Here is a 16,006-nt window from a genome sequence, read left to right as displayed (position 1 = left end):
CTTATTTATACTAAACAAATTATCGTATATACGTATAACATGAGTTTTGTAGACAGACCTTATGATATTTCACACCTATATTTTTTTATTAAAAAGTGAAGATAATGTTTTGAACTATATATGACCCGTGCGGCAGCACGGGTGAAAAGTCTAGTTATCTCTTTGATAGGAGCTTTAGGCAGACGCATATCAACTGAAAACTCTTTAAAATTTGAAAATCCTTATTTTAAATTTCGGTCAAAAAACACTAGAAATAATAGAGATTAGTTTGACTTATTTTAAATTTCGTAGGTAATTTCTCAACAGAAATTACTTCTAATTTTATTGAAAATTCAACAAATTACAAAATATCAAATTGCAACAACATTACATAAGCAAAGTTCATCGGTCCACAATATCGCACAACAATAAACACATGTCATATGGTTAAACAAGTGTTTTTCGTCATCGTGAGTTTAACTCGGTTGGTAGGGACAATGTATAATACATGCAAAGGTCTGAGATTCGAAGCCCGACCCCCAAATAAAAAAAAGGGAAATGTTAACGAGTGCCCCCGGGCACTCTTTAAGCACTTTAAATAGCAAGTTTTAATGAAAAGTTGTGTATTGAATACATTGGAAATTGTAACAGTTGACTTTTCAAAAGAATAATTACTAATTTAAGGATGCTTAAAGAGTGCCCCGGGATACTCGTTAAGAAGACACAAAAAAAACAAGTGCTTTCCAAACCACAGGTTAGCTAAAAATTTCAACAAGACACAACATCACTTCATTCACTAAAAATTACCTTGTCCATCAACCTTACCATCCATACCTCTTTACTTTCATGATCCTTAATTAAACACAACATACCTAATGATAATGCAAGTGAAGATGTGTGAAAGACACAGGTTGTTGCCGACATTGACAATTTATTGAATATATGTTCATCTAAGTACAATAATGTGAAGATGTTTGGAAGAAAATTTTGATGGACAAGGTTGGTTCTTTAGCTAAAGAACTATAGAAGTGGAGATGTGAAGAATATTGCCAACCTGAATTCCAATTTTTTCGCATAGTTCTTGCATTTCCCATTCTTGTGCCATTGGACCAAAATATTGTCAATGTTCTTAAACATTACATGACTTTACTAAGACCACTGAAAGCATGTAATGACCCAAATTGTGTTATGTACCAAAATAATGCTTTAAAAGACCAAAAATAATGCAAAAGAAAAACCAGTTTAAGTACCAAACATCATCTCTACTCCAAACTACAAAACAAACGTGTCAATGGTGTGTTTGTATAACATTAAAAAAAGGGTTAAATAAATTTTTGAAGTACTTATAAAATACTCCTCATTCAAGTTTAGTCCCTATAACATTCAAGTTTACTCCTCATTCTTGTTTAATCCACATCTTTTATTAAAATTGCACGCAATTGCTAAAAGTTGTGGCCTAAAAATAATAAAAAAATATAGAGGCTATATTTGAATGATTGATATTTTATAAAAATTAAAAAATATATTTAACTTTTTAAAAAAATGACTTGAGTTGGGATCACAAAATATTAAAATTCAACTGGATGTGTATATAATATGATATGATTCATAATTGATCAATTTTTTTATGACAGTCGATATAATATGACTTGCAATAAAATATCATTATAAAATCAGTCCTAAATTGGACCATTCTATCCTCTCCTAACTACTTTAAGAATACAATAAGTCAAATGATATATCTGCAGCAAACCTTCCTAGTTGACAAATATATTTCAAATAAGCAAAACACAGTTACTATTACTTATAAAATTATATTTATATGAACCCTATCTAATGTGTGCCATTCTCAACAACTAATAAGTCAAATGAAGCTTAAATTTCATCATACGCATTGCAACCCTCCTCCTTTGTCCGGGCTGGGGACCGGCTGTGTTTATATCATATATGAGACACAGGCGGAGTTAATTGCGAAATCACACGAGCCCTGCTTCATGTGTATAAGCATTGTTTGTTTGAGTGAAGAGAGAAACAAGTATCAATCACTAAGTTGATGGACAATGTAATTGCAAAACATCAAACCCAGTGTCATTCTTCTTTCGGTCTTGACCCCTCAAAAAAACACTCGTGTGTCATAGACCACCATGTTATTCATTTTTGGGTTAGCTTTTATATGTCCATACATGCTGAGTTTTTTGTTTTATTTAACTTTCAATGGCTGGAGAATTTTCATTTGAGGAAAGGGTCTCATCGTTCCACATTACATGTTGCCTGCCAACGGAAAATTTCAATAATCAAAACCCAAGTGATGCAATGTCATAAATTAAAAGGTAAAACCATGTGAGGCAACTAGAATATTGTGCTTGCCGTTATTTAAAGGTTTTGTCAAACATGCGCAAGCAAAATGCTTTTGCAACATACACTTGACTCATTTGTACACCACAAATTTGACCTTATGTGAAAGTACTACTTTCACTATTTCATTTTTTATAGAAGTATACTTCCAAATGGTATAAGTTGTCTGAAAGTACACTTATGGACTACACAAAATTAGTGTTTTTCTCGTCTTATCTTAATATACACAGAGAACATTTCCAAGAATTTTTTTTTGCAAATGTCAATCAACAAATGTTCTAGGAGTAATAGTCATTTTGATCTTTATATGTGTAACGAGTAGTCACGATAGTCCTTCAATGTATCAGAATTTCAAAATAGTCCCTGATTGTGCACTTAGTTAGTCAAAATAGTCTCTGACATTAAAATACTTCGTTAATATTGTTTTATTAGTCTTTCAATACTTACTTATTGTCATTTCAGTCCCTATATGAAAAGAGTTATTGTGAGCATTGAGAGATTATTTTAGTGTCATGAACTATTTTGACTAACAAAGCGCACAATCAGGAACTATTTTAGAATTTTGATACATTGAAAGACTATTGTGACTACTTCTAACACATTTAGAGACCAAAATGACTATTACCTCAATGTTTTATTGTAACATGGCCTTAAAATATTATTTAATTTCAATTCATTTATGCCTATAATACAGTAGACAGAAGACGTCACTTGGTTGCAATTTTGCCACTACTATAGATTTACCACTTGATCTAATATCATCTTAATCTTACTTCAATCATATTATATTTCACACACATAGAGCTCATCCAATGACCGTATTTTTTTGCATGTGTCATTTTCTAAGCCTTTCACTTCATTCCCTATATTCCTCAAATTCTCTAAACCTTCCACTTCATTTCCTATATTCCTCAAATTCAAATTGCATATTATAGATAATTCATTTTTATTAGAGGGGTGCGAACACTCGCTTTTCAATTTATGTAGGTCTCACCATTGTTAACATGGACCTAACATAAAATGGCGGAATCTACATGATTTGAGCCTCTGTTGAAAAGAGAATGTTAGAGTGAATGTTCCCAACAACACTCTTTGATATATCATATCATATTATGAATTCCCATTTCTTTCTTAAACAATGTTGATGTGTTTTGATGTTATATCTAATGATATCATAGGTCCTTAATAGTTGATACACAACAATGATATAAGTATGTTTAATGCGACATGGTGATTTATTGTAAACGTTGTTGTTCAACAACTAAACACAGCAGGTCATAAATTGGGGGCTAACTTAAATTTTTTTCACTTCAAAGAAAAAAAAAAAACTTGGATTCTTCCATTTAACTTCTCCCCATGCAACTACAGGTTCACTATACAATCCAAGCTCATTTTGGAGGAGGGGAAAGTTTTTACCGTATTAAATAGTTTGTTATTTCAAATGTATGCCGTTTGCTAGTGCTACTGAAACAAATACACCAAGGATAAAAATAAATTGGACTTGATTATTATTTTCAAAAAAATGATGGTAATATAGCTAAACAAAATTTAACATATAATTGTACTCTCTCCATCCCATATTAATCGACCTAATTTGACCATGTGCATTATCCACATAACATACTTTAACCATATTTTTCCTACTAATATATAAAGATAAATGGTAGCATATAAGATGTTGGGTTTGTCTCATGAATGTTTTCAAAATATGGGACGGAGGGAGTGCAACATAAAGTGACGCTGTATTCATTATTTTATGCGTGCTAAATACCCAGTTTTCATTCTCGAACTTGTTTTTTCATGCAAACCCCTCGGAAACGTTTATCCCAATTTATCTCTAGATTTTATCCCTTTGAAAAATCAAAATGTAAGAAGCTTCAGTATTGATTGTAAAATTACAGTTTTATCAACAAAAAAAAATATATGATATTTTGTAAATGCTAAAGAAAACATGTAAAATAGAGTTATGTTTGTTAATCTCACCGGTATTATTTAAATTAAAAAATGATTTGATTAATTAGTATAGAACAATTTGTAATGAGTTCGATCTAGTAATTTTGTGAGGATGTGAAGTTCTGAATAAAAATAAATAAAGCAATATAAGAAACCAATCAACAAAACAAAGCTAAAGCCTACAGCCACTGCTCCTACCCATTTTTTTTGACATTTCGTGCATCCAAAATGGTAGTGGTTTTGGCCAGGAATTCATTTTAAAATACCTTTAGCTGCTGCTCGGTGCTCACTTTATTTGCTGAGGAGTTGACTGAGGGAACCACTGGATAATATATTAAAAGAACTGGCCAGGAATGACTCTAACAAGGGGCATAAAGAGAAACATACCAGAAGCATAATCCAATTCAGCGACCTAACAGTTATTCCTACTTGAGCTAGTCCTGCAACAACAGGAATTGAAGGTGGGAAGCAAAATAAACGAATTGAAAACATGGAACATAAATTAAATATGGTCGCTTGGCAAACCAACATGTCATCTATCTCTAAATTTTAATAGGCCACAAATAAGTTTATATATGGTAAAGTTTCTTGTTTTTAGAGTAATTATTAGAGTGAAAAAACAATATCCATAATTATTTTTACTGTATGACTCGTACCAATCATCATTAACATGATGAAATTGAACTACCCAATTGGCAATTGCAAACCATTTTGCTAGAAATCCTACCAATTTCCCAACGTTGGTAAATGGAAGATTTGACACCATGCATGAGTACCAATTTTTTTAAGGCATGGTTTTCCAGGCCCAAAAAAGAATTGCCACTTTATGCTATAGGAAAGTGATTTCACTTGTGTCAAAAAATTGCCTTAAACTCATCATGCAGCCTAAACAAGTCTTGGCACATTAATATTTCTCAATTGACTGTTAAAAAAGGTTGATATGGACATTTAATATTTTTACAGTCCACTTGTCAACAGGAATTCCAATATTATATTGTTGGCCTGTAGATACATCGATCGACCAGTTGCCACCTATTCAGCCGCAACTACTAATACAATTCAATCAAATCTTTGTTATGGAAACAAAGAGGGTAGGACAAAAAAAGAGAATGAACTGGGTAGGGAGAAGGGGGATTTGAGATTTGCAATGTCGTAATTGAGTAGCATGCACTAATGTTCCAAAGCTTTTTACTCGTTAAAAGAATTAGGCATCTTTTGTACCAAATCATTCCTTCAATAAATTATTTAGACATGGAAAAAAAAAATTATTTACAGCTTCTAAGAGGAGAAACTCAACTGCCACAACTGTCTACAAGAATCCCCAAGTTAGTTATGCCATCACCAAACAAGTAGACAACACCAGTCACCAATAGCATTCAGTTCAGTCTATCATCAACAATGGTGATCCATAACTACCTGAAACACCACAACACTTAAATCAATACCCGGAACTCATGCCCTAGATGGCATGTCTTAGTTTAATTTCCACTACTATTATCATCATAATATCAAGAAGTTCTTGGAATAAAAAGCTCAAGAGCTATCACAAATAATTTATAATCCTACATTTCTTATTTTTATTTCCAACACCAGATACTCTGTTTGATAAACGGGTTTACCTAACAGCAAACTAACAATCCAAAACATTTAAACTTCTAAACATGCATCAATTAACATATGCATGACGTTTCAATGGATCATTTCAACTACACAGTTTAATAAACGGGTTTACCTAACAGCAAACTGACAATCAAAAACATCTAAACTTCTAGACATGCATCAATTGCAATTTGAACATAACGTTTCAATGAATCATTTCCATAATAGTTGACAATTAGAAAAGTATTCAAAAACTACAAAAACATACTATACAAGATGTTTGAAACTAGAGCTACATCCCAGATGTAATCTATCCTATTATCATGGTGTAACAACAGTTAACGGCAACGTGACATGCTAGCCCCACATTACCATCATTTAAAAACAAAGCATGCTGAATTATGTGAGAACAACATGCAATTATTGGTAGTTGGAATCTAGATTAGCTTTCGGAACATTTAACACCATAAGATACAGCGCACATAAAAGAACGGTACTACGAGTTTTTTTATAAAGTGTCAACAACCACAAAACATCCACTTAGTGAATGATAACTAATGCAAGTTGTAAATATAATGGTGCAGGCAGCATATATCAAGCAGACACACCAAATGAACAATACAAATCTGTTCTTTAACAGAGGAGACTAATCTATTCAAGTTGCAACAATTCCCCTGTATTTTCCTTTGGTCATCACTGGTCTCTATCCACATGAGGTCCATATCCAGTAAACAAAATTAATATAATATGCTCATAATTAGAAAAAAGTAACATTTAACCCCCGAAACACCAGATTGCGTACCATCCGATTTGATGTCAACTGCTGCATCTCAATATTAAGCAAGTGGAAACACAATGCATGTGTAAAAAAGAACTGCTGCAACTCATCCAATTTGATGTCAACTATCCAGTGTAGTATACAGTAAGAGTCTTCAAATCTTCAGCATGTAACGTGTATTTGGGAGTATAATCCTGCAAGAAGGACAAGAACAATAAGATTGCATACCAATCAAAGAAGAATGACTCTTTCTGACAAAAAGTTCCAAACAAAGCATATTTCTATCTGATCAATTGCATCCACTGAACATTCACAATTAAGGAAGATATACTGCCCGTTTACAAAATATTATTTAACGTATTCAACATATGAAAAGACATGTTTAAAGAGTTGAATGCATGCACTGAACAAAACCCTAGACAAAGAAGTCAGGAAAATGAGGACCCCGTAAAGGCAAAAGAGGATTGTCTATCAACAACGGGAGAGAATAAATTATAATCATCTATAGTATCAACTAATCAGTTATCAAAAAGACGGAAATGTCAACATTTGAATCAATGAAAGACAAAGATGTCATATAAGGAGGATTAAATTAACATGCATGTACACTGCACAGACTGAGGAAGCACATACCAGTGTTAGTCTTAAAAACTGCCTAATTCATTGACCCGCGGCACCTGCATAAAAGTGCATAAATGTTACAATTAGAAAGAAAACAAGGTGACTTTCACATTTTATTTCATCCTATAAGTTTGGATAAAATGTTGATCCTATTTAAATGTCTACCTAAAAAACTTTTTTTTGGATTGGTGAAGGTTAGTATTATATTTGTGGGGGGGGGATAGAACCCCAACCTCCTTATCACTCCATTCCTTAACTCCCTCACCTCAGCCACCAAAGCCAACCTTATATGGGTTTTGTAGGGTTATAAAATAACCAAATTGAAATGGATCATATTGTTCAGTTTGTTTTGTTGAAAACCTCTCCTTTAATTGGAAGACAGAGAAAGCGAGAAACAAAATAATTGAAGAGGGAGAAGGAAAATTGATGATAGTGTGGAAAGGGAGATGGAGAGAGAGAGTGGAAGGAGAGTATCCAAACCCAAACCAAACCATTTCCCAATAGGTAGGGTCCAATACATGAATTTAACAAAGTTGTATTTCATTAAAAAATCGGAAAACCCTTTTTTATTGGACTGTCTAAATGATTTTTCCTACCAAAACTACCATCAGATTGCATTGGTTCATGATCTCGTCACTTCTAATATATCCACTCATCCAATGCAACACTCATCTGTCAACTTGTTTCACGGAATGACATATTGCTGTACACAATATGTATCCAATACTCGCATTGTGCCCATGCATCATAAATTTTATTAAATCAATGCAATTCAAATATCTAGGAACTGTGCCAAGAAAATTGTAGGAGAAATTTGTGATAAAAAAATGAAGAGTCATGATCTTACTTTTTGGAACCACAGTTGCAGGGAATCTTTTTCTCCTCCAAGGGAAACTTGTAATTGTATGTAATTTCTTCACCGGCATTTATATGCCGTTTTGCATATATAAAAATCTTCTTTTGACCCTCAAAAGATATAACCTTTGGGTAACAGTTGGGCTGCCAGACGTTCAGTTCAGTTCAAATTAGGACGAACATGAAATCAAGAGTTGAAGTAAGACAAGCATACACCCAGACACAAAAAACAAACAAACACACACACACACACGCGCGCGCGCGCGCACATTTTGACATACAATATTACTGCATAAGTACCTCACAAGAATGGTTAATAAATCGTGCAATCCCACCTCTCTTTGTAGCATCAACCTACACACAGACAGGAAAAGCAACTATATTACAACAACAACAACAACAAAAACTAAAACTAAAACTAAAAAAAAAAAAAAAAATAATAATAATAATAATAATAATTAAAGGACATGAAAAAATCCAATTAACTTAATATTCCATTTACATAAGCTTTTGCAGATTAAGTATTATTCAAGCTTGTCTAGTGCAAAAACCGACCATATGAAAATATGACTGTATCAGGAAGGATTGTTGTAAAACGTGTCTAGAAGAGTCAAATAATCCATGCATTACAACCATAGTTGCAATCAGATTAAGAAAGCCACGACTGACAAGGTCAGGTGGTTATAATGTTTTCATGAATAACCTGTGATCAGATTAAGAAAACCACGACTAAAAATTAAGCTAATCATCCCACAATCCCATTGCAATCATGGTGGCTTTACCAAATTCTTGAATTCAAACCATAGTTGCACAAAAAGTGAATCATCTTCTTGGTCAAGTGACATACGAGATTTGAGTAACGAGTGTACATATCTACCAACTAATGTCTAACCATAGACACCTGATCAGGTCTGTAACTTCTCATCAACTTCGAAACAAAATTTCAAGACTGAACACAATCATTAGGTTAAACTCTTACAAGGTTTTGGTCCTTTAACTTTATTGTTTCAATTGCAAAAAAAAAGTATAGGTATTCGAAGTCAACAAAGAAACTTCCAACATCAAAAATACTACAACACATACTAACCACATAACCGTCATCGAGTCTGAAAAGGTAACTGCTTCCAATTCCCATCTTCTCATATTGAAGCTCACGTATATCAGATATCTATAAGGGATAAAATCACGTCAGTCCATTTATCAATAGAAAATTAATTTTTTTTAAAAAGGAGCAATTGCATTAAGAATACAAAATTGACTATGTCACTTGTCAACCCAAGAATTGACCTGCAAATTGGAGAACCTGGTAGTCTAAATGATTGATTGTTGATATGTATGACAAGTACAGAAATAAACTATTTTTCTTTTTCTTTTCTATGCATATTGATTACCTTATATTCTCAGTTCCTTAGTTTCAGCACACCTTAATTATTATATTCTGAACAAGTTACAGATTTTATAGCCATCAACAATATTCATTCTTCAGAAAAGCAACCACTAAATAAAAAGCTTTCGAAAGAAAATCTTGCAGCTTATCAAAATAAATAAATAAACCTTGCACCCAGAATATAGGTTCTCACTTGGAATGAAATACGTAAAAAGTGACACATCTTCCTAGACATGAATATTCACACAAAAAAATGGAAATATTATTAAATATTTTTTTAAAAAACTGCCTAATGTGATTGACTTTATTTGTGTTGTTATATATGAGTACGAGTATAAAATTCAAAATTTACTTTGCAAAATAGACAAACAAGATATGCCTTGAAATATGCAACTTTAGAACAATATTTATTTGTTTATACCCGAGGACGAATTAATTCTCCAATATACTCAATGACAAAGTCCTCTGCTTCAATTGGTTCCAAGGCAACAAGACCCCAGTCGTGTATCTTGCTCCTTTGAAAACGTAGTCGCTTTTTCCGTGCCTGAAAAAAGCAAAATATAATAGTTGAAATCTGATTTGTCCTTAATGAGCTAGATAAGTGTGACCAAAAAACACATTCATTCTTCAATCACCTTCAATTGAGGCACTTTCAGAAGATCCGCACCCTCAGCTGCAGCAAGAAGGTTACGTAACTTCACCCTATTTGTTCTTGCAGAAAGACCCTTACTATTTGACAACTGAGATGGATTATTTTCAGAATTTATGTACTTGTTTTGTAAACGCGGAAGACCCCTGACACGTGCTCTACTTGTGGGACTAGCACTTTGAGACCATTTATGCCATTCCCATCCATCAATAGAAGTCCTAGCACATCCAATAGATCCAGGACACAAATCCAATGACTTGGATTTAGCAGAATTCCTCCGTGCCTCAGTTACTTGTTTGCTGGCTCCCAGACTTGCACTGCTTTTTGAAATTTTCAAAACCTTTGCGGGATGAGAGGATGTAACACCATCTGGCTGATGCTTTCTTTTTGATTTTGATACTGTATTTGTCGCTGCATATGGCACCTTTGCAGGATGAGAGGAGGTAACACCATCTGGCTGATGCTTTCTTTTTGATTTTGATACTGTATTTGTCGCTGCATATGGCAATAACAAACCAAAAACAAAATAAATATATCTTGAAAATTAATAAGACATTATACATCAATCCGGTAAGTTTCAACAAGGAACAAGAAGCTGAGTACCAACAAGAGTTCAGTAGGAATATGTCATAAATAAACCTACCATTTAGTTTCTCTTTGGAGATATGACCAGTGGTTTTCCTCTGAATGGTGACATCAGTGTTATTTCTTTTAACCACCTTCATGCCAACACTATTATCAGTTGACGCCAAGAGCCTCTTTTTATTAGACTTCGCAACATCCGTAACATCGTCTGAATAACAGAAAATGATGGTTGTTATTCCTACGAAAGTTATAATCATAAAACCAATGACAACTTAACAAGGAAAATTATATACTTTGAACTGTATGTGCTAACTTCGATACTTTCTGGCTAGTTTTATTCTTCAAGGATAATTGATCACTGGGTGAACTATTATCGACATTGACAGAAGAGCTCCTCTTAGAAGATGTATCCTTCTTCCCTTTAATCATCTTAGCCTTTCCACATTTAGTAGCAGTTACTTTAAGTTCTGCACTCTCATTCACATCTCCAGAAACATCTTTCCTTAACTTAGCCAAAGGCTCCTTCCCTGGACCTGAATTATCTTCTACAACGGGCTTAGAGGAGCAAAGCTCTTTCCGTGACAAAATCTTGCGGTGATAGGTATACTTTCCAATCGCTAAAGGAACTCCAGAACTTTCGGCGCCTTCCTTAACTTTTCCTAGTCCCAATTTTGTGCCTTCCTTCACTTTTCCTAGTCCCACTGTGTTGCTTTCCTTCACTTTTCCTAGTCCCAAAGTAGCATCATTCAAATGCTCCTTGTTTGCACTGAACGACTTCCCCTTCTAAGAATTATAAAATTATGATAAATAAATCAAGATACAAGAATTAGATGAAATAAAACCAAATAACGAAGACTGGCATCAGAGAAACCAAATTCACTAATTGAATTCACATATATATATATATATTAAACGAAGTTCTTACCCCATGACCACGAGACTGGAAATTCTTCTTTTTAGTACATGATGACATAACTTGTTTAAATGTAGAATCAAGAATCGACAGCTTCCAGTCTTTTAGAACTTCATCATGCAGCTTCTGTCTGCACAGTGCAGCTGCGACATATTCTGTAATCTTAGGATTACATTCAACTGTTCTTGAAGGTCGAAATTTTGAATTGCAGTGTGGGAATATTGTTTGAGAGTTCTTTTCGAATCCAGGTGGTAGGTCATCAATCTCCTCTTCATCAACCACGTCATTTAAATGTCCACACAATTCTTGAAATGCTTTTGAGAATACATTGGACATATGATTTTCAGATGAAGGCATACAAATTGAGTCTCCATTTTTTACAGGATCGATAGACTTGTCACTTAGAGTTTCTTTAACAGATGTTTTACCAGCAACCATCTCTGAGATACGGCAGTCATTAACATCAACCTGCAACTATTAAAGGATTCTTCAATAAATAGTGTCTAAGTAGATAAAAAGAATATGAACACTCGTATTCAAGTTACCTCACTAAATATGTCTTTCTCTGGGGAAGGAATTAATTGGTTTACTTCCTTTTCAACAACACTTCGAACATAATCAGCTAAAGACACCTTTGCAGAGCAGTGAAGCTCATTCTCCACACTTTCAAGAATGCGTGTCAAATCTTCAGAGTTATCATAACTGCATGAAACTCTTTGACCTTCTGCTGTATTTCCAATTTTGATGTTATTAGGAGATAAAAGGAACTCAGGATGACAATCTCTTTCTGTCGCAATAACTCCAGACTGGTTATCAGCATCAACATTGGATACAGAGGAACTTGTCCTGAGAGCCAACTGTACATAAACTCTTTGATTATTATAGGTACAATTAAAGCAAAAACCTCAAGTAAGCAAGCCACTGAGTACTCACAGCTTCTGATTTTAACTTTTCAACAGAATCTTTAGATTCATTGACAGATGATTGAGGCTTAGGATGAGACCAATATTTCTTCTTCCTCCAGGAAAATAAGAACTCTGTCACCGTGTCAAAAAACACTGCATTCCACATGACTTGCAAGGAATGATCAAAAAGTACTTTACGAACAACAGCATATGACCACCAAAAATTTTCAATGCTTCCAACTGACTTAACATTCGTTGAAGACGGTCTAGAAATTTCATGACAAGCCTGACCGTTCAAAATATGGGAAGGTGCAGACTCACTTGGATTGGAAGCACCTTTATTCATCTACACATAAAAAAATAGACGGTTAAAGCAAATATTCGATGATTTAGCACAAAGGACAAAATTTTAAGTTTTCAAAAACTGCAAGGCAAGTAAACGTTACCAATTTATTGTTCAACGTGCAAGTTTCAGAAGTTTGATCAGCAGACTCAAGTTTTTGCTTCTTGGATTTCTTTTCAGTAATAAACTCTGCAATGATATCGCCAATAATCCCATCTAGCACAACTTTACGGGAAGCTTTCATTACACCCATGTGCAATTGGGAAGAAATGTCTTCAGATATTTCACAAATTAAGTTCATGACATCACCAACTCCATTGCTTTGGGAATCTGATCCACAGATGGTTCCACATGTATCTCCTTTCATTGCATTTACAGCAGACAGCAACACAAAGGTTCCATACTTATTGTCAAAATGAGAGATCTGTAAATTAATATAAATCAATCAAAAGAATGAGTATTAGAATAAAAGCACTTTCTTTATAGAACCTAGTGGCAAACATGGGCAATAAAGTCATGTTCCAGCAGCATAATGACAAAATTAACGTCCAGTCTAAAAATAGAGGTCACACCCAAATAAGAAGAAAGGACAAGAACATGAGTTTCTATTCAAGCATATCCATGAAACTCCACCAACATTGTAGACACCTCCAAAACCCTTGTGTTAAAAGAAAATTTAATCCTAGCTTCATAAATGAACTTGCAAAAAAATTGAAGTACAATATAATATATATATATATATATATATATATATATATATATATATATATATATATATATATATATATATATATATATATATATATATATATGGGATTTGCTAGAACACACCCACTAGTTTTTATGTGGGAGTGTTTTAGCAAGCTACAACTTAAGGTGCATTTAACTACTTTTTAGTTATAACTTGCTAAAACACACCTTCTAAAAAATAAGTGGGTGTATTCTAGCAAATGCCTATAGGAGTTGCTAACATACACCCACTTATTTTTTAAGAAGGTGTGTTTTAGCAACCTTAAGGTGTATTTAACAACTTTTTAGTTATATCTTTGCTAAAACACACCTTAATAAAAAGTAAGCTTATCAACCCACTTTTTAGTTATATATACACATATCTTTTTTTAGAAAAGTAAAACTGATAATAACCATAATTGCTTTAAGAAAGCTTATCAACTCATCATTTTCTCTCCTGCACCAGATCTGCAACTTATATATTATTTCACTGAATGAATTACTGCATCTTACCACTGTTGAATCTTCAAGATATCCATGGTGGTGCCAGGAAATCAACTCTGAAATGGAATGTGGCCCATGTTTCATACCCTTTTTATCCTCATAAAGCCAACAGCATTCTCCTCCCAGCTAAAATAAAAAGCAATACACACCCATCAGAATAAGCAACAGATATGTCAAACTGACTCATATTTAACAAAGCAGATATTGCACTACCATTTGAGAAGTAATTATCCCGCTGAATGCCTCTGAGCTTAAATCCACGTGATTGGATTCCTTAGTGCAGTCATTGACATGTGATTGTGAAACAGACTTTGAATCAGGGTCAACAGCCATAACAGAAGCAAGCTCAACAGACCGATCTTGCCCATGTACCATATCCTGAGAAGAGGAGCAATTTGTCAACATCCTTGCGTTAGAGAAATCCATGCTCAAATATGCAAACCCGGTGGAAACATGGTCAGGATACTGTTTAAAATAATTCAACGGTACAGAGTTCATTATTGTGCCATTGATGACAGGATACACAGGAAGCTCAAATGGCAAGAATCCGGTAGTTAAACCCTCATATAACTGCTCCTTAATGTAGGGACCGCACATTTGTCCAAGTTCATTCACATACATCCATCCACTGACAAAAACAGGCTGTTGCACAAAGCCACGGAAACTCTGGTGTGAGTGTGAAATATTAACTGTGCTAGTAGAACACACGGAAACATCGCTGTTAACATTTGATGGGCAGCTCAACTCCATTCCACAATTTGGATCAGGTTTATCATCAATATTGCCACAAGAGATATTATCACCAGTCTCCTGCACCAATCAAGGCGCAATTGAGGTACTGTATCTTGAATACTCACACTTTTTGCTTACTCCAGTTGAATTGCTGTAAAAATCAACACACTTTATTAACAACACGTGGATCAGCTACATTTCGTAAATCACAATTAACGAATAAACGATCCGTGAAATGTAAGTTTGCAATTAGCCTCTTTGATGACATAATGAAATTAAGTGCAGCACACAACACAAAACACGCCTCGAATTTGGTAAAACATTCCTAGTGTTGTGCCGCAAAACACGCCTCGAATTTGGTAAAACATTCCTAGTGTTGTGCCAAACGATACAAGACAAATAACATACCAAGGCCCTGTTTGGATTAACAGCTTAATTTACAGCTTATAGCATAAACTCTTATCAGGATAAGCACTTATGTATAAGGTATTTCTATAACAAAATTTAAATTACTTTGTTTTCGTATAAGTTATAAGCTGTTTTCATAAACTATCGTGTAGAATGTATGAAAATAACCTGAAAACAACTTTCGAACATGTCATAATCTGTTTTCAGAAATTCTTCCGAACATGTCATACACACTAGATAAACTCAAATAAACCAACCCAAACACTCCCTAAGAATTTATAACAAACAGATCAAAAAGAAAAGGATAAACAATCATGTTTAATCCAATTGAACAATAAACATTATAACAAAGCATTAAGAACACTTGAATTAGGTTTTCGGATAAAACAAAAAGTGATGCATAAAATTGGGGATAATAAAAGCGTAGAAAATTTACAATTGGCTCAATTTGACGAAAGTGATACAGAATTGAATTAATTGAAGAGATTTGGAATATAGTGGTAATAACTACGCAGAAAGAAACAAGATGAACGGAATCGAGGGAGAAACCTTTGGATCTCGCAATCTCGATGATGAAGGTTTGGGTGGATTTGGTTTCGTAGATAAAGAGGAAAATTTTAATCAAACTATTTTTTGATTTATTTATTCTTTGCTTGCCCCTGCACAAACTACACTCTTCCTTTTTTATTTTGTTATTTACTTTTCTTAAGC

General features: G+C 33.8%; 1 protein-coding gene across 6 annotated transcripts; it reads right to left on the bottom strand.

Annotated features, from left to right (window-relative positions):
- Window positions 1-1,565: 1,565 nt before the first annotated feature.
- Window positions 1,566-15,899, bottom strand: SDG25 (SET domain protein 25). Of its 6 annotated transcripts, none has more exons than XM_085743899.1 (19): window positions 15,845-15,899; window positions 14,369-15,038; window positions 14,165-14,281; window positions 13,026-13,346; window positions 12,608-12,925; window positions 12,220-12,531; window positions 11,687-12,148; window positions 11,055-11,544; window positions 10,820-10,969; window positions 10,163-10,671; window positions 9,949-10,071; window positions 9,228-9,308; window positions 8,441-8,494; window positions 8,133-8,284; window positions 7,298-7,341; window positions 6,689-6,858; window positions 5,585-5,703; window positions 4,554-4,727; window positions 1,566-2,250 (listed from the first exon to the last, which is right to left on the bottom strand). In XM_085743899.1, exons 2-15 carry the CDS (start codon window positions 14,903-14,905, stop codon window positions 7,320-7,322), a joined length of 3,648 nt encoding a protein of 1,215 aa, XP_085600025.1. In that variant the 5' UTR covers window positions 14,906-15,038; window positions 15,845-15,899; the 3' UTR covers window positions 1,566-2,250; window positions 4,554-4,727; window positions 5,585-5,703; window positions 6,689-6,858; window positions 7,298-7,319. The 6 variants fall into 6 exon arrangements, with proteins under 6 accessions (XP_085600025.1, XP_085600028.1, XP_085600026.1 ...); XM_085743902.1 differs by having other exon boundaries at window positions 11,687-12,142; XM_085743900.1 differs by lacking the exon at window positions 1,566-2,250 and having other exon boundaries at window positions 4,304-4,727; window positions 15,732-15,899.
- Window positions 15,900-16,006: the final 107 nt, after the last annotated feature.

This window comes from Medicago sativa, chromosome 2 (assembly GCF_051527215.1).
Source record: "Medicago sativa cultivar Bolivia chromosome 2, Bolivia_mono, whole genome shotgun sequence".
In the NCBI taxonomy this organism is placed as follows: domain Eukaryota; kingdom Viridiplantae; phylum Streptophyta; class Magnoliopsida; order Fabales; family Fabaceae; genus Medicago; species Medicago sativa.
Note: the sequence above shows the minus strand (reverse complement) of the source record. Positions and strands in the feature narration are given on the sequence as shown.

Bases quoted from the DNA above. Each gene is read 5' to 3' on its own strand.
- SDG25 (XM_085743899.1), bottom strand. From the start codon at position 14,905: ATGGAGTTGAGCTGCCCATCAAATGTTAACAGCGATGTTTCCGTGTGT. The intron at 12,532-12,607 runs GTGAGTACTCAG...GTTTATGTACAG, and splicing joins AAAAGTTAAAATCAGAAGCT to TTGGCTCTCAGGACAAGTTC. The intron at 10,072-10,162 runs GTGATTGAAGAA...TGCTTTTTTCAG, and splicing joins TGAAAGTGCCTCAATTGAAG to GCACGGAAAAAGCGACTACG.